At 32.5% G+C, this 20416-nt stretch overlaps 2 protein-coding genes across 2 annotated transcripts; both read right to left on the bottom strand.

Moving 5' to 3' along the window:
- Window positions 1-2428: 2428 nt before the first annotated feature.
- On the bottom strand, window positions 2429-9581 carry TRIADDRAFT_60280 (uncharacterized protein; the record flags this gene model as incomplete). The annotated part of the gene is made up of 26 exons (XM_002116181.1): window positions 2429-2608; window positions 2738-2814; window positions 2984-3073; window positions 3301-3405; window positions 3620-3714; window positions 4197-4399; window positions 4611-4646; window positions 4792-4873; window positions 4946-5023; window positions 5503-5659; window positions 5768-5840; window positions 6013-6071; window positions 6196-6330; window positions 6438-6508; window positions 6626-6681; window positions 6942-7014; window positions 7118-7188; window positions 7805-7852; window positions 8230-8265; window positions 8383-8460; window positions 8641-8717; window positions 8797-8842; window positions 8936-9027; window positions 9132-9236; window positions 9358-9414; window positions 9524-9581. 26 exons carry the CDS (start codon window positions 9579-9581, stop codon window positions 2429-2431), a joined length of 2238 nt encoding a protein of 745 aa, XP_002116217.1.
- Window positions 9582-12080: 2499 nt separating this feature from the next.
- TRIADDRAFT_50853 (uncharacterized protein) lies at window positions 12081-15838 on the bottom strand (the record flags this gene model as incomplete). Its single annotated transcript, XM_002116180.1, has 9 exons — window positions 12081-12297; window positions 12380-12542; window positions 12640-12733; window positions 12815-12955; window positions 13029-13118; window positions 13222-13482; window positions 13578-13732; window positions 13803-13874; window positions 15805-15838. The coding sequence occupies 9 exons, from the start codon at window positions 15836-15838 to the stop codon at window positions 12081-12083; spliced, it is 1227 nt and encodes a 408-aa protein (XP_002116216.1).
- Between the last annotated feature and the right edge of the window lie 4578 nt (window positions 15839-20416).

The raw sequence follows: 20416 nt of genomic DNA, 5'->3' as shown, positions 1-20416 counted from the left end.
AGTGCCGTCACTACTAATTGCACAAGAATTAACTAGTCTAAGTAAATGCAACAAACTTAAAGGGTAATCTTACGGCAAGAGTAACCTTTATTTTAAGATTTATACTTAATAGTATGTAGTAAATTATTTTAGCATTGATACAATTTGAATAAGATAAAAATTAAGCAAAGTAAAATCTCACTTGGACTGGATAGATAAAATTTGATATTAAGAAGGCATAAAGTTGAATTTAGAAACCAATTTGGTATATCTTGGTCTAAACTATCCCTAGTAATGTCGTTGTATATACAGCCGCTCTACTTTTTGATGGTAGTATGATACTTTCTGTTAACACAGAACAGTTCCAGAACATCATTACACTACACATAACTTGATACATTTATTACTGTGTTCTATTATGTATATTTCGAATTGAATTCAAGCGCTATATTCCTGTATATGGCTAAATTTATTGTCCTAATTAATTTCGTAACTTAGGAGAATAAATACTATTTATGAACTTTATCGACAGTGTTTATTTATTGAGCAAAAGCCTAGTCCAGTATATTACACTAATAGGAGTAACACCTTTGTATTTGTTGGAATTTATAATGATAATAACAATTAATTAAACGATTTACACCTTCCATGTACCAAGTTAATTAATATTAAATAAGTGACTGAAAATGGTTTCCAAAACAATTCTATAATTTTCACCGATAAAAATTGCGGTAAAAACTAATTTATTCCTAATTATAGATTTTCTAAAAGACTGATAAAATCTTCAAATTAGCTCGCTATTATTCATGGCAATACTATTGGATATAAAATAAACATTATCTAGTAGCTAAATTGAATTATCAAGCGCTTGCAGGACAAAATAATTTATTCAGTAGGATTCAATTGGGAATCCGTATTCAAGGCAACCAATAAACCAAAAACTGAATTAATATAGTTATGATAATTAATTTAAGAGATGGTCATTATGAATACGTATTACAAGCTAATAAAAGAGATTGCTAAATTAGTAACCATTGTTAACGTCCAGGTTATTTATTCTAAATCCCCCAAAATTGCTAATGTTATTGGTAGTTTAAATTTTTATGTATATTTTCTACTCTATATTGGCGCTTAAAAGCATTAAATTATAATTTAGCTACTTACGGCGCTTCAAATCGCAGTAGGTAATGCTAAATGCCTATTTGGTCAAAGGCTTTTCTAACAGCCTTTAATTCGCTGTTTTGAGAATTGTAGGTATGAATTTAGGATAATAAACTGTGAATAAATATGAATTAAATAATTTAAGGAAGGATGGATAATTTATCGTCAACAACCTCATCCATTATTTAGGATTTAATATCGCACATGTCGAAATATTGTATTTTGTACGGATCGTAAACAATTGTATTGATGAGCCTTAAAATCTCTTACAGCCATCCAATGCATAAATATTTTGTTATAAGTGTTTAAACAAGTACTGTAGTTCTTTAACTCTTACTTGATTGTACGCATAAATTAATTGTAGTCCAGACTATTTATATTACGATCATTCAGTTCCTGAATTAGTTACTATAGACTGTACAAGAACCCACTTATAAATAATAAATAATATATCGTATTCTTAATATACTTTAACCTCTCTTGGTAAAATTTTTTACATCATAGATCAGTCGTCCACTGATACACCCACAAAACAGAAAATGTTTTGATAAGCTAAATTTTTTATTCATTTGATTTATGCAGTAATACGTGCTCGTTAAATATAGTAACATTAATTTATCTAGTATCCTTCCAATAGTCTGCTTATAGCACAAAGGTAAGTCATATTAGCTTATGTTATTCTGTTTTAACTCTCTTTTAAGTGAACCATTATAGGCGAAACTCGTATAATAGTCGTGTAGTAATTAATTGGAGTGATATATATATATATATATATATATATAGTCACTTATATCTTTCGTATCAAGCAATATAATACGCTATGGTTAATTTTAAGAAACTTAATTATCAAGTTTTATTCAGATTGTATTCAAGGCAATCCAATTCAAAATTAATAAATATACAAATTGATTTACTATTATTCTGCTTTGTACATAGTAACAGATGAAGAATTGTATTAGAAAATAAAGGCAAGGATACAGCATGTGACTTAATTATTCATACTTTAAATAGAAGACATTAAAAGCATAGAGATTTAACGTTATATGTATGCATTTATATATTACCTACATAATAAACTATCAAAATTAGTCGTCATGGATAGAATATAAGCGATTGATTCACTATTACTGCCTTCTAATTCAAAGAACGATATATCATAGCTAATAGAAGATGGTAAAATGCATACAGATTAATCTGATAAATTTACCCTGTACTATAATAAGCTTAAAAAATGCAAGTTCCTCATCAGGTGTACCATAAAATCAATTCAAGTTCCTTTTGGACAATGCTACCATAATTCATCCCCTTTCGACAATCTGTCGTTTCTTTTCGAATGTCCATATCGATTATTATTATTATTACCATAGAGGTCATCACCATCGACAGCCCATGCACTAACATCATAGCGTCCACTCAAACTATGTTTCATTGCTCCTTTCTTTCCCTTTTTCCCTTGCTTGCTAGAATGCTAATTGATAATGGAATAATACCAGTGCTATTAGTATCTCAATACTAATACTGTAAAAAAAAGTTGTGATATTACGTTCGCAGAGCAATACTAGTTATATTTTTAATGCGACGAATCTAAAATTCTTACATGTCTATCATCATCATCTGAAGATAGTCGGCTTGAGCCCCATGTGGCTTTAGGCTTTTTCTGATCTTTGTAAGATGCTAAATAATAATGAAATGATAGATTATATTTATCAATATCTTAGTTCGTATTTATGTCATAAAATTTATATGCGGCTGTTTTGATTCATTCAGTTCTAATTCATCTAGTGAGGGATTTTTTCGAAAATTAAATATAACATTATGTAAGCCTAAAATTAACTATACTAACAAGAAGTATTTCTTCCTTTCGAAGTTTGTACAGCATCATCTGAAGATTCAGAATCTTCGGAATTTTGATCTACTCTGGAATTTCTTTTACCTGAGTAAACGTGGAAATAACAGATACTCATGTGATTGATCAATAAATATTCATAGAGTTTTTCTATGTTTATCGAAATTTAATGAGTGCTTTATTCTCGTCATAAAGCTGCTTAATAAACATTCATTTATTTATTTTTGTTCGAAAATAGTTACTGATGTCTGTCAAATAAACTATTCTTGTTCTCCGCTTTATTGTAAGCTAATACTTTGTAGATATTTTCTTACCTCTCGAAGTTGCACTTGAACGAGAGCGATAGCTGTAATCATTATCATCCTCATCGTCAGACTTATCATTTGCGTACCTTGATGTTTTTCTGTTGTCATGATCCACTAGTATACAAGATATGTTTGGTTTATGTTAGATTTACATTTGAAATATAAATTTTATTTATAAATTAGATTTAGAGTTACTAAACGACAGTTTCTCATCCCAGTATTATGGACGTGATGCGATCAGCATCTAGAGACTAAATGACTTAATTTGAAAATAAAGCTTATCCGCTACTGTCTATTTTTAAAACTGTCAATATGAATAAGTAAATACTTGATCGACTTCTCCATGCACTGCCAGCATTTTCATCAGAATCTATGTCTTGCTTTGCGGAGCGTTTGTATCGTTCTTGCTGATCTCTTGAGCTACTACACGATTATCCAAATTATATCATAGATTTATTAAAAAATCTGATAAATAACTCCACTACAGATAATCGTAACATTATTGAAAGCTCAAGTAATTATATAATATAATTAACTTTAACTGACATTATCTATGAGACAATAATTATGACTGAATATATATTAATCACAGAAATTAAACGTTATTTAAAGCTATCCTCTTGTTCACTTTCCATCGTATTTCAGTGAAAGAATGCTACTTATGCCATGATTTACATTAAAATTAAACTGACACGGTTATCTTAATGTTACTCGAAGCTGATAACGGGATGATCTATGATAAAAATTACCAACAAGCAGAAAGCGAGCGCATTTTAATATACTGATAACATTGATTTATTGATTTTCGCTTTGGTATTAGCACTCTTTTGTACGATATAGAGATATCATTGATTTTAGAGCGCGCAGGTAATACTATGAAATATACTTCTAATTTTATAAGATACCTAAAAAGGGACTGCTTTCGAAATGAACCTCCATCCTGACTGCTTGTGCTAGACGATCTTCCTAGTTTAAATTTTGACTTGGTACTATAGGTTGTAACCTCATCATCGGATGGAACTGATTTCCTAATATAAGCATTAGGATCATCCAGAAACTGCTTGCGATTCATATGTCCCCTTATTGCTGATTGAATTAAGATGCACCACTTCGTCCAAAATTAATTAATTAATATAAGAAAATAGTGCTTTCAATTATGGAAATATCCACATAATTTTAACCATCTCTAAGTTACATGAATTTTATTAAGGTAAATATTTATTTAATGATTACGGTATTTATTAACTTTCCGTATAATTATTCGTAATCTAATACACTCAAACTTGGATATACTATAATTGTCTCAAATTCAGGCTAACCTCTTCTGGGTCTAACTTAGCATCTTGCTCTCGGATCTGTTCATAGGATCAATATCGAATTAGCAGAAAATTTTTACGTCAATATCGAATAAATACTAGTAGATCTGAGTTCTTGATAGCTAATAGTAATTAATTTACTCTGATGAGTATTAAACAAGAAATATCATAAAAACCGACGTACATTGCTTAGTTGCTTAGCTAAACTCGTAGCCTCTTTTCTTTTAGTCGCTTTATCATCTTCATTAGTATCATTCCCCTTATTCCTTGAAACGTACGAATACATTAGAAGGAATAACTACTATATTTTTAATGTTTCGGTTATATTTTCGTGCTACCTTTCAGAGCTTTCACTCTGCTGACGATTTCCTACTGATTTTAAGCTGCCCTTACTACCACCATCATCTAATTTTTTCCTGCAATAGTTAACATCCAGATTAAGAATAATTTCATGTTCAAATTCCAACGATAATAGTAACATACTTAAGTCTGTATGTAGCAACAAGAATGCATGATTGGATAAGTAAACGAAAAAGAAAATTTAAAGGATACTCTTATATCCTATAATCGAAAGTATATTGCTATTACTAATAAAACGCCATATTCGATAGCTTTATACATTAAGGTATATAATGACGAAATTTCATTAGAATCATTAATTTTCAGTCGTATGGTACTTCCTACATGCTTATATACTAATCTAACTAACTGATTGACATTTTATATATTGCCTTGCAACCAAGGAAGTATATCAAAATGTCTAATTATCTTTAATTCTCCGATATTTCACACTCGTGAATCATGATGTTAAGTTTCGATATACCTCAGTTTGCTACTAATTCCATTTATGTATATGTTTTTATTATTAAGCTTCTGTGGACTTATGCTAGCTTACTGTAGTGTGTCGCTTAAATTTCTGTAATGAGTTCTGTCCTCCTTCAGCTTTTTGACTACCGCTCTTAATTTTTTGCGATCGTCTAACAATTCAATTTCTCGAGCTTGAAGTTGTCTGACACGATCAGCCAGTGATCCTTGCAATGGAGTTGGTTTAGCTAATATTAGATAAAGATAAATAATTTCTTAGCTACGAAATATTATATCCAACAGAATAAGTAGAAATAAAACTTTAATCTAAGATAGCAATTATAGCAAATATTTACAATCATTGCTGTTCTCGTCTTCGATAGTCATGCCACCGAGCATTTTTAAATCATCATCGGCTACATGTAATTTCTAAAAATGGTTAATGACATTAGAATACAGTATTGTTCTATTTTAATTGCACTGTATATTTGTTAATTTCCATTCAGTCAGATGGAAAATTTCTATGACAGAAAATAAATTAACCGTGTTTTATGCTACATAAATTTAATAAATAAGTATAAATACCGTAATCAAATTATACCTTGCTTAATAGGGAAAATTTCCTAATAATTTCCTTCTTGGATAACTGTTCCAAGGCATCTAAACGAAGAAAACGGTTACCGCATATATTTTATTAAACTTAAAAAACGATTTCATTTATCGATGGCAGCGAATATTTAATTAATACATTATTTGGCTAATGATCTCGTATTTTTATATAAACCTTCATCTATCTCTTCTTGAGCCTTAGCTGACTTGGAAGTTTTCTTAGCAGTAGTAGTAGTTTTTACTTCTGATTTCAGTTTATCTATTTCGGTTGTCAAAGTTTCATTTTCTTCTGTCAATTTTTCGTTTGTTTCTGTGGAATAGGAAAATAATTTTAGTCGCATAGCAAGTGATCAATATCACTATGTACCTCATGGTTGTTATATAACTATAAAGTATTGATATTTGAAGTTATCTTACCTTTCAATTTAGATACCGTTTCGCTTAATGATTTTAATTTTGCTTTATCTTCATCGTGCCCCGTAATCAATCTTGATAATGAAATGAAACATATTTATAATTGTCTTCATTCTATCTACGCTGAAGTTTATACTACTGGCTATATAAGTAACGTATCACTTTTGTTTTAAATAACATCTTCGACTTACTTTTTGGGTACAATAGAATCTGATTTCGCCTTCAATAAAGTTTGTAACCTAAGAATCTTGAAATTTGACACAATAGAATGTAAATTAATTTATATGTACCAGACGGATATCATATTCGTGTTTTCGATTTCGAGTAAAAACTTAATTGAACGATTTTGCTCATTTAAATATTTAATCTGATTCTAAGGCTAAAACACAGTTATAGTCAACTCCTAAAAAAGAAAAATTAAATAATGACCACATAACATGGAGCTATGCCATAACCCGCTTCATTTGCTCTAGCTATTGGCATTGATCGTATCCTGGTTTTAATTACCTCTTGATAATAGGAATCCATGTGAATTTCAATTTCCTTTATTTGTGTATTTTTTATGTTGTCCTTTAATTTACTAAATATTTTGCGATAGGCGTAATCAATATTTTTAAACAAGGAAGTATTTTATAAATAATTCATTCACATTGCTTGTTGCTTAGAAATTATAATACACCTACCTAATCTCCTTTTCTTTTTCTCGATTAGCCTTTTCTAAAGAATTGATTCTTTGCTTCAAAGTGCTTACCATCTAACATGATTATAGTACCGTCATATTAAAAATCTCTTATCGCATCACAATTACTATAAAAGAGCCTTTGGTAAAATTTGGGGATAGTTATAGCCGTAACTTTTGTCAGCCTTAACCGTTAAGCCGATAATTTTGAAGCTGAATTAGACTTCGCATACTGCAACACATACTACTGTATGTACTTCTGTAGTAAATCTGTATATCATTAATATCTAAAAAATGTTCCGATGCTATCTAATACTCATTATAAAAGTAAGATCTGACGAAATCTGAAGTACAATACAACTATGGCATTTTTATCAAGCTTGGCAACTTGCATGTAATACTTTACGTTAAAATATACTTTAAGATACCTAGCTTGCCCGTGCATATATATTTACTAATCTTATTACGTAAAATATCATCGATTTACTTTGAATTTAGTAAAATACCTTATTATATGTGGTTTAGCATATGTAAATTCAAGTATATTACAGTCATAATGATAATTATCTTGTTTCTTGTAAAGCTTGGAGAAATATATGCCGCCTTATCTAACTATCGCTGGTGAGCTACTGGTCATCATGTTTAGAAGAACTATTGATTTACTACTGATGGATTATGTCACTAGTCCTACCGAGCTTGCTTCAAGTTTTTTATCGCCAAAGGTTCTCGTACGTTCCTCCTGAAAAAAATTGGAATTTTGATGATTAGATTTATAGTATAGCGAATAATGTCAATGCCGTGATTAGTGACACACTTTTAAGTTATCTGGTTGCGTATTAGAATCTGATTAATTCGTTAAGATTTAGCTTACCATATAGAAGGTCAGAGCTAATGATTTTAAAATTTGTAATATTATATGTGCGCTTGTACTGTATTAATGGCTATAGATTATGACTGAACATCATAGTTAACTACTTTCTTTGCTTTTAGAAGAAATTTAAATATTAAGAACTCACTATATTGCTATTTACGATAGACAAGCAAATTTGTTAGTGTTAGGGTTAGTTTGTGGTAAATTTGTGGTGTTTGTTAATAGAATATGAATTACAGTCTTACCTCTCCTGTTTGTATTAGTTGCTCTATTCGTTTATCCTGATAAAGCAATTCATACTTTATATTAGCATTAAAATCCTCTGTTATTTAATTTAAGTAAATCTATCACAAGACATTTATCGAGCGTATTATTCATGTGACAATATCTAGCTCTACCTTTCTATTTGTTTCTAGTTCTAATTTTCTGATCGCTGCGCGTTGATTATCAATCTCTTTTCTTAGATTAGCAACAATCTGCAATTATAATCAGTATTGAAATACCGTATTATCTTCTTTATATTTTATGAACTCTTACTATTTCTGCCAGATAATACTGCGGCATAAACGTTTTAAGTAGGTCTTTGGCCGTTAGGCTACTATAAATATGTATTATTCAGCTCTAAGATTCTAACAGCTATATACTCTTGTGGTAACCTTTTTTTGTTCTATAATCTCATCGTGCATATCTTCTTGAGGCTTATAAGAAAACCCATTTACAGAATTTCGAGTTTCTATATTAATTTAAATATATCCCATAAGCTATCCCCATTCATATTGTGTTGTATCAAGAAACATCAGATAGAGTCTCACTAGCATTTCGCTTTGGCTTCTGTATTTCAACTTCAGGGTCACCTCCCTTGGAAATACGATGTTATTATTTAATGAAATATGATGTTAGTAGAATATATTAATGACAGCGTCTTGTAGTAGTTTACCAGAGGATAGATACCTTTAGTAGTGTCTGTAAATATTGACTCATGCTCTTTTGTGCTGGATTCTTGATCCCAGGAGCTAGTCCCATGCTACTTTGAGGCGTAAGTGCTATTACAACAATTAAATTATAATTTAATGAAGGAAGAACATAGCGTACGATTAAATACTCTGTACTAATGTAATATCATTTATTCATTATGTCAGAAAGATACCAGCAGTTCTTGAACGAACAGCTTCAACCCATCGTTCATGTGAAGTTTTTACTCCCTTTTTTGTTGCATTTAATGATTTACTCTTATTTGAATACGGCGAACTCCCTATAGATCAATACCGAAATTTTCAATATTGAAATTATTGCTTAAATATTACCTGTTTCTCCGAGTAAATTTAATTATCTTTGCAGAAATGATAAAAATGCACAAATATGCTAACTGTTACCTGTAGTAGACTTCTTAGCTTTGTTCTTTTTTTTAGATGATTGCTTTGTTGCGGATACTACAATATATCAAAGGAAAATATAACGAAAAATCTTATTACTTTGTTAATATTACTCTAATAGTAATCAAAAATATCTATACATTTTAAGTACATAAATATATTTTACGTACATCGTACGGAACCGGTGCTGGACTATAATTTGCAGGATCAAAGCATTCATTCATGATGAGTAATTAAGCAGATATTTATGTGACAACAACATTCGCATATAAATATTAAGGATACTCTTATGATTAATAGGAGTACTCAACCAAGATTATTTGAATTTATAGGAATTTAGAAGTTTGACTATCTTACCACAGAGATGATCGATCCTGCTTCGTCATTACTGCCTGATTCCTATTGATGTACCCGATTAAATTTCATTCGAGATTTATGGACAAATTAATTATTATTTTAGATGTTATATGTTATCGTATCATAGACAGTTTAATTATTATTTTCCCTACTCTGCACTTCAAACTTTAGAATAATATCTTAAAGTTACAGAGACTAAGCTGTCAACTGTAGCTTTAAAATTTTTGTTAAACTTGCAGTGCCATAGAACCAATTTAATGTCAATAATATAATTTATAAACTGCCTATAATACGATAACATAAAACACGACCGTCAAGCTATCGGTATTACTAACATAATTTTCGCTGTCCATGATTGGTCTACGGCCCACTTTTCTGCTATCGAGCAACGGAATAATTCATTAAAACCGCAATCAGTAACAATATCTATATTAGATAGATATTAAACATCAGGAAATATATATTAATGCCAAGTGCTTGAGCTAGTCCAAATAAAATTTCTATAAATTTGTTGTTTACCTGAATGAATAAATATTACTTTAGATGGAATTACTCGATTAACTTTCACAAATTATGCTGTACGGCATAAATCTTAGAGAACAAGCTTGGCCAATAGAGTCAATGAATCGTACTAAAGTGAGTAGTATACGATCCAACAAATTGTAGCTATCGCCTTTTCTTAATCTACTTAAGACTAAAACAATTTGACGCTTTTAAAGGTACTAAAACTATAAAAACTGTACGAAAACTTATTCTAACGTGCATGTAACAATCGCCTTATTATTACTGTACTTCTCTCTATTACTGAATTTACGAATAGTATAGATATAATCTCCAGTATAATATGCTATAGCTAGACACCTTAATCATTGACTTATTTTATATGTTATTTATCCTATGTATGCATAGCAGCAAGCTGAAAGAGTTGATAGGCTAGATGTATTTCGGCTAATAATCATGCAGCAGCACGGTATTCTAACGGTGTAGGGAATGGCATTTAGCGTTCTCATATACAAGCAGATCTTATCAGAACTAGTATATGATACGGTATAATCTGTAACAAGCAGTGATAGTTATCAAACGTATTTATGGTTATCGATATAATAACATTAACAATACTTGTATAGTATACACGCAGTATGGTAAAATGGTAAAATTAATTATAATGCTTCGATATTACAACTTAAGTCCAGATCCGAAGCATGTATAGAACTGTGTATGTACAGTATAAAGAGTGCAGTGAAGTCGATAAAACTAAGAATGTGTCTCGTTACTATGGTACCAACGCATGCTCAGACGGTTATTATATCTTACATATTGCATTACCACACGGTAGCGCTCGAATTTAAAGTTGAATATTGGACGAACGCGTGAATTTGCAAGTAAGGCACTGTTCCAAGATCACAGATAAACATTTTAGCATGAGCTATTAATAACGCTTATGCAGACGTACTACTACAACAGTGAGAGATACATTTTAATAGAAAACTTCGAAAATTTACTTACGATGAGCACTAAGGATACTACAAATCCTTACGATTAGTTTATTCGTTATAGTATATATGTTAACATATATAGTATATTCACAATATTAACGGCGTATTTTACTTAGTGTTTCGAGTACAGAGTAACAAGTTAATTGTAAGATAAAGCTTAACAGAAATCGCTGAAAATGGGCTACATGAAACTCAAAAGAAGGAAACGTAATCGAAATTTGAAATTTTATTTTGGTTTACTAATTAGATGACTGAGAATTCAAAGTCAAATAATATTCATAATTTTTAGTCGGATCGAATAAGCAACGCTATCTATATAGCGATATACTATGACACTGTACATTATAAATAATTGAAAGTTATAATACCTTAGTTTCCATTTTTACTAAGCATACACACCTTAATATAGCATATCGCGTAGTATTATACATATGTCTTCATTCACTACTAAGTCGTTTTCTGAATATATCATTAAACGAAGTATAATTTAGTCTTTAAGGATAAAGCTTACTGGTATCTAGAGATATCGATATGCTATAAAATATGATTTAATAATTATTATTAACAGTAAATAGATATAATACAGTCGAAAGTCCCATGGAATCCTTACAAGCATAAGTATAAGTAATCGTTAATCTCTCGATCTTAATGTAACAAGATTGTTTTCAAATAATGTCTCCATAGATTTAACTTGCTGTTGAACATGCCATAATCTTGCTGAAACACTTAACAGAACTCCGCTCAATTTACATTAATACGAAGTTATACCTTCGCTATTAGTCAGCACTTTAATATAGCTATTATTGTCCATGCTTCCACACATATAAAAAAAAATTATAATGAAAGTAAAAGTAACACAGAAACTGAATTCTACCAGCGACCTCTTTTAGCCCAATCTTTCGGCGTCCATATTAGACATTTTGAATCGATGCGCACTTTTCTTTTGCTAAACGATCTGCAATGTCCATCAATGATGTCCTTAGATAACGTCAGAATGTATTGACCTTTATAATACCGAATAAGATCCAAATGTTGCAGTGTGGATATTACATCCTCCTTACGCATGCTAGTAGCGTCGCAGATTTCACTATTTATGTGGTAAACGAAACATTCGTTCAAATACAACCGCAGTCGAACAATAAAATTAATTTAGTATAATAATAAATTACTTTATTGTGATATTTGGAGTACTTCCATTAGACTCATCCAAATACTTCGATAGAATTTCTAATATCGCTTGTGACCAGTAGCTTCTGTATGATAATAAACCCAAATCAGATAGTGGTTTTTCTGGTGAACCTAGTTTACCTTCAAACTTGGATAGGACATAACCTGTACAAATCGACATTAAGGAAGCAATAGAATCATCATTTCAGTACCGAAGTATAATTTTCCAGCATTTGCAATACAAAATATCAAATATACTTACTAAATTCAATTAAGACTTTTCCGTATCCCTTTCGTTGGTAAGGTGGAAGTGTAAGAATGCATGCAACATTATAATCTTCACTTGATTCTTTTTCCTAGAATAGATTGCACATATACAGAAGTAGTGGGTTACTGCATAAATTACGCGATTGAAATGATGCAGATAGCATTTGTACCTTAGAGAAGTAACCGACGGTATGAAAGCCTTTATTGTCAAATTCTGTTAAAATATAAAACAAGAAAGGCTCTGTATCGTAATATAAAGTTTTATGGTCGAGAAATAATTTCGCCAGTAAACAGAGGTTTTGACAGTAGATCTAGAATGTAAAAGAGAATAAAATTTGTAAATTTTACATATCAAATAGTAGTTCATACATAGATAAGGATTACCTTATTCTTACGTCCATCAACTTCAAAAAAAGACAATTTTCCTTTGCGATAGATTTCATTACCAGGAGGATGATACAATTTACACTTATCCTAAGTGACGATATAAGAGATCGTGTTTTTGATAAGTCGTAGTTATATCGATGTCAGTATTACACCACTAAACTTTTCTACTAAGTAGCGATATTCGACGTACTCTATGTCTTGCAAATGCACTTGGCGAACCGATATACTTGAGACAAAATTCGCAAATGAATATGACATTTGCTCGAGTTAATTGCTCAGGGTAAGGAGAAAAATACCAAGGCTTTATCTGATATCGACCAAATTCAATCACGTCGATATTTTTCATTCGCGTGATTACATCACTACCATCAGCATTGGTTTGACGTAAACTGCCAGATTTTGGTGGAGGGCCTTCTTTAATTTCCTGTCCGTTCTCTATTGTTGGGGCAATCTAATACCAATATTAAAGCAGTTAACTTTTCAGTGTTAAGTGATTCAGCTATAAAAAATTTTTATAAGATACGGTATCTTATGCTCGGTACGAACCTCCACAGCTTTCCGCTTTCTTCCTATCCCGTTTACCTTCTTATTATTAGGAGAGGCTGGCAGACTACTAGTACTTTTTTTGCCGTCCTTTGGATATGTCATTCGTGCAAAATTTAAGCGCTTTTCGTGAACCCATTCATCTAATCTCTTATTATCTACATATGTATTTGATAGACATGTTAGAAAGAGCACGGTGCTGAATATATCATCTCATAAAATACTTACAATCAATGAAGTGAACATAATATTCAAATTCGCCATTTCCCAAGTCTCTTCTACTAACAACTTCTGCCATTGCTGTAACAGATATAGATCTGTTAGTAAAGTGCTAAATCAGGTTAAAATCTTTCATGTAGTCAGTACATTGCGCTGTTTTTTTTACATGGTTCAAGGCATACTTTCCCACAAGTCCCAATCTTAATCTGAATATACTGTAGTACTACACTATTAACAACGTTGTTGCAAACACGGTACCGATACAGTATATACTATATAGCCTTTTTTGCGGAAAGAAATCAGAGGATCAGCAACGGTAGCACTCAGATATGATGCAGACTTAGTTTACTCACTTCTTTAGAATATCATCTTCAAATACATTTGTTGACTACTAACAAGCCATAACTGTTATGTAGAAGACATATAAAAATTTATCGTCTAGGCACTAACATCGATACTACAAGTTTTCGCAATGTTTCAATATCGTAGCCCTTTTATAGCATTAGAAGAAAACGCCTTTCAGTTTCAGCACATTATATCATTTATACAGGTATCCTATATAAGCATACGCTTCACTTTTAGTGTGACACCTATTACACCAATTCCAATATGTTGTGAAGCATAAATAGGCCCTAATACTTAAATTTATCTATTTTGTGACATACCGTGACAATACTATGTGTTCTATAGAATATTCCTATGAGGTAATACAGTATATGAAGTATAGCCCGTGCAAATACTTTATAGGAAGGCATTGTTTGCGAAAATGTCCCATTACTGTAGATTGGCAGTATGGATGATTAATTGATTATCAAACAAATGAACTAGTCATCCGTTGAAGTGCAAGTAACGTTGTGCTTAGATATGCAGTGTGCAAAAGCTACGAAGGTAGAAGAAGAACCAGCATTTACTGCATGTCAATTTGTGAGCTGGTTGCCACTGCAATAAGCCGAACCAGCTTAAAGTACAGTATATTTTGCGCGGTTACGTAATCCTTGTTAGCGAATGTTTAAAATGCAATAGGATGTTACGCATTTTACAGTTCACATTCCAATAAGCTTAGTACAGCACTTTAAGCAATTGGTTTGAGCATTTATGATCCTTGACGTTTGGATACATATTTCGATTTGTGATAGTCATGCTAGCAGTATCCATAATCATCAAGCAAGAAGAAATATCACTTGCTAGCAGCAGATTGTAATCAATTCCATTAAATGGTAGTGCAGGATTATGTGACAAACTTACTCTAATAGATAAGAGTCGCAGTGCTATAGTACACTACAATATATACTGAGTTATAATCTTCATTATGCAGAAAAGTAGATGGTTTCCGATTGGGAGGAATCATCGCATAGAGAAAAGAGAAAACCTCTATCTGTACTAAATAGTATTTCCTGTTATCAGTAAATGAATTAGAGTACTATGATAATAGTACTCTAATCCCTTGGGAATATCACCTGATAGTGGTACAGTATTATCAATACTAGCGTAAACATGGTTTTTATTTATTTATTACTACTATCAAGACTCTTTTATGGCTCTAAAAAAGGTGCATGGGACAGACGGTATGCTGCACTATGATTCTTGTTCCAGTCGAGGTGTGGCACAACGTCCGTACTGTAAGTATGTCCGTGGGCTACAGTCAACTGCGCGCATTACATTTGTTCCATTCCCTGTTTCTATCAACATGAACAACTTGGAAAGAATACAAACTTTACTGCAAGCGCACTCGTGTAAGATACAGTACTGTACTACGCAATGAACCTCTGGTCGTGACGTCATCAGTTGCTAATGCCGCCATCTTAATTTCTATTTTTTACGACTTTCATTTCAACTACAGATATTTTAGATATGTTAGACATCACTTGTGGGATATTTGACGAAAAATGAAAGCTAAAATGAGAATAGTTTATCATTCGAGCTTACTGTTAAGTCAAGCCAATGGCTGATAAAGTAATCAATGAGCAATGCTTGACTTGAATATCCTGTACTAAGATGCTACAGTACTTACGCCATTCGTTTTCTGTTGACATTCTTACTGGCATGCGGCATCCTTCTACGACGGTGGGCTTTTATTGTAACGTATATGAATGTGTATAAGTGCAAAGAAAGCAATAACATCATCCTTGCAATTGTACATCTTACCTTATCATTTTGTTGGTCTTCTTTGACGCCATTTTCAATACCGTGTCCGTTAGCAATTTCAGCCATCGTTTTAATTTACAGTTAATAGCAGCTTCTGTAATTTAGTGTTGCGCACGCGTCAAGCTAGTTTGTCACATTCACAGGGTTTTTTTCTTCTGCATGTAAGAAGAACATAAAGACATTAATTTGATGCTAAAGTAATTTAGAAATCATACTCAGGCTTCAACAATGATATCAACGTAGTAAAATTAGATCACCTTTTACTACTGTTTATAATAAGATGGAATAGAAAGATTTCTACATTGAGTAAGAGTCCCCCAAAAAATTCAAATTCGTCGAGAAAAGTCAATTTAGGAACAATAATAAGCCGTTACTACGCTGCTGTACGGCACCGGAGTGCTTAGTGTCTGCGTTGGCGTCAGGCTACGTTATACCGTGTGCTATTCTATGCTAATTACTACACAGTAGTATACAGTATAGTAGTAGTACACCACATTGAAGCAAACTTCCACGATGCAAGCGACAGTCGAATACCGCTTCACCCGCTGATGGCAGTATCCACGGACTAAACTTATTGTACAGTGCTATACAGTACATTTCAGACAGTCCTTGGAAATTTGTGGTACTGTACTGTAGTCGGTGGTACAGTACAGTACACGTGTACACAGTACAGTACAGTACAGCGTACTGTACAGTGCCATGGTTTTTCCCCCCTTTTTTGGACCTCTACAGTACAGTACGATGCAGCGTACAGTACTTCTACTGTCCATTTCTCTACAAAACCCTATTCCATAGCGTACAGTACAGTACAGTTACTGACTTGATCTCTCACTTTCAGTAAGGCAGAGTCGTGTTCGTGTGCACGTGTCACAGTGGTCAGTACAATACTGTACAGTACGTCACGTGAGTGTATAGTACTGTACATTACAGTGTACAGTACAGTACAACGCCTGTTTTCCACAATCTTTTCTTGGGTTGCGCTCTTGATCGAGCTGTAGCGTACTGTACTGTACTGTACTGTACAGTACAGTACGGTAAAATGTGCACTGCGCACAAACATACTGTACACTGTGCAGTGCGATCCTTTTCCAATCCGATGAATCAGCACATACTGTACAGTACAGTACATTATACTGTACTGTACTGTACAGTATGCGGGCATTTTTGACGAAATTAAGTCAATTTTTTATACTGTATGTGGAAACAGTAAGCTCTCTTGGGCATGCTGTTGCAACTTTTTGGTCAATTACATGTTGAAAATGTTTTTTCACCATTTATGGTGTACCGTTATTCTTGTAAAATCGCCATTTTACAGTACATGCTAGTACAGTAAAGTATATTCAAACACACGCACGGACTCCCAACATCATAAGCAGCGTAAACTGGGTCCGGTGTGGTGCGATACTAGCCGAATCCGCACACTCGGCACTCAGTCGACAGTGCATTAAACATAAATATTCCATAGTCAGGTTCCAAGCTTTTAACTTGCTATAAGCTATTAGCAAGCCTACAATCGTAGACGGCATAATACAATTTATGGTACGTTTACATAGGCAGCGAAAACCCAACGTCCAATCAAGAACTAGACATACAGTATTTGGTCAAATCCTTTTCAAAACTCGACGCAAGTCGCCCAGAATAGAGCATTAACGTATTTGAACTCTATATATTGTGTATAATATCATATGTGCCAGAGTACAGTACAGTATCTACTGTCCTTAGGGACTTTTAAAGAAAAACCTTTCAGCAATTGAGGCTTTCTTTTGCTGGTCCATGGTACTGTACACTGTACAGTACACTGCTACTTATCCTGCTGCTGGTGCAGCAAAGATTACTTAATTAATTAATTAATTCAATCAGACCTTGATACATTTCATTTGCTGGCGAGAGGCGCCTAATATACTACCGTAATTAGTGTTTGAATAAAGCAAGTTCTGTACTGTTGAATAGTACAACTTGTAAATGTGATAAATCATTCAGGTACAGGGTTTCTGCAACAGCCTCGGAATGCTCTTGTCTTACTGTATACTCCTACGGTACAGTACACAGTAAATGCCAGTTGATCTCCTATTCCTAGCTTTCATGTTGAAATACTATACTTGTCAATGGTAATAATTATATACAAAATCGAGATATTGAAGCTTAAAATATCATTACATAACATCGATTTGAATTTTAATAGCAATTTGCCTTTAATATTCCTTAAGAAATACTACGGAAATTAAAACTGGTAATAGTAATCAGTAATATCACTACATATTTCCTATCGTGTCAACAGAACTATCACGTTTACAAAGCTGTAATGGTTTCGTGATACTGAAGCAACGTCAGTACCGGCAATGTTCACCAAGTCTAGAAAACGTAATAATCTTTAGCTTAACATAAATAATAGATGCTATAGTAATGTATAAGGCAAAAAATCGAAGAGCTAACTTAATTTGTGTATAGATGAACTTTATACCTGTAGTGTAACGTAGTTGCAGACTGTAAATATAGTAAATTCAGATATTAATTTGAGGTATCTTACACCACTTTCAAATTATATCATCATGGATATTTATAGCATGCATACGTAACATACAAGGGTAATAAAGTTCATTAACTGGTACGAAGATAAGGAATCCTTGGTGTAGCAATTTACAAAATATTGCAAGACTCTTTTTGAACGTCAGTTACTTTCATCACATCTTTGCTACTTATGTATTTTTGAACCGCTTTGATGATCTGCATAATCCCCAAAAATCGTGTTGTTAACAAAGTTTTAAAGTGTATCAATGTTTATGGCATTATTGTATACATACCGTACATTAATAGTGATACAATTGCGGAAAATATAATCTAATTCATTAACATTTACCATATAAAGTGACATAATCCTAGAAGGTAATATTGCATTTATTTCCTGAAGAGGATATTACTTACTACAGTAAGCACGCGTCTATCACGTATAATGTTATCAATGTACTGTACACACCTCTTCATGGACAGGAAATCCTTTCGATTCCAGCTTCGAGAAAATTACGTTTCCGTCAACTGTGACCTCGAAACTCGCTGCGAAAAGATTGAGTTGTTATTTGTCAGAAGTAACCATAATAAGAAGTAGTGTACATACGAGTATATGTACAAGTTATATATTGAAATATGAGTAAATTAAGTAGCGCATGTTTATACGTGTACACGTGTTATAGACTTACAAGATCTACCAGTTTCTCCTTCAACAAGGAGGTTAGGTATTGTGGCCTTTAGATCCCTAGCGAGGTCTCTGTATCGGCCGACATAGCCTCAGCTGCCACTATGAGAGATGTTGACAATAGCTATGAGTTTATTCGGTATTGGAATGAAATTTAAATTACTATAATATTGTATTTTACTATTCGCGATCACATGTATACTCGTATGTATATAATTTTAATATTTAGTCACTATAGTATAAATGATCACGAACGAAATTGCCGCTTCAAAGTATTGCAGCACAGTGTTATTTCCATCAGCAATAAAACCATCCACTCTACTGTACTCATATATACAGTATAAATAAAATGATACGGATAATGTGCAAGTTATTTTCAGGATCTCTTATTTCATCACATTAAACAGTACAGTGCCATAATAATATATCACGATGATATCGTAAAAAATACTTCGTCATTGTCTCACTGCATGGCATGGTACCGAACGAATATACTGTATACTGTGCATATACTGTACTGTTATGATGAGGAAGAGTAATTACTAAGTACAATAATAATAAGAAGAAAATAGTTATTCTCTACGGCTAATTAATTATTATATCTTATAAATTAACTATTTATAGCCGGTACCGTACTATCGTAACACTTTTATGATCTGGCTGTTATTCACAAGGCAAGCGAATCAAAGTGATCGCAATCAATAAAACGCGTACCGATACTCACTAGAGATAAGAGACCCTCAGGATAGTAAAGACTTGACGAATTAGAATGACGATGATGATGTTGTATTTTGAAAGTGACTATTCTGAAAAGCCCTGTTCATTTAAAGAATTGAACCGTGGAATTCATTGCACGAGCGTCCGGGCTTACTTGCATACTGTAGAGGTAGTAACTTACACAAGTAAAGAATTCCTCATAAACAGTGTATCATAGCTAAAACTAATTATCATAACTTATTAAAATCTATCTCATGAAAGGCTACTACTGTCACGTCTAATTGCTGCTCAAGAAATCACCATTAATCCTAGATAGGATCAACAGTACAGGAAGACTAGAATAATTTCTAACGACATCTATTCGAAATTCAATACACTACCGTCGTACAGTATTATCGTGACATTCCTTACCAGTATTCTACGTGAACTTTGGCACTCATATTGATTGATCGATCGAAAGACTTGACGAAGGATTAGAATATACTCTTACACGTCGTATGATGTTGCGATGGCAGTCGGACAAAGTCTTTACGGCTTATGATGCTTTTAACAACTACAGAATGATTGAGGT

The sequence above is a fragment of the Trichoplax adhaerens genome, genomic scaffold, assembly GCF_000150275.1.
Source record: "Trichoplax adhaerens TRIADscaffold_14 genomic scaffold, whole genome shotgun sequence".
Classification (NCBI taxonomy): domain Eukaryota; kingdom Metazoa; phylum Placozoa; class Uniplacotomia; order Trichoplacea; family Trichoplacidae; genus Trichoplax; species Trichoplax adhaerens.
This window is presented reverse-complemented; position numbering and strand designations above follow the sequence as displayed.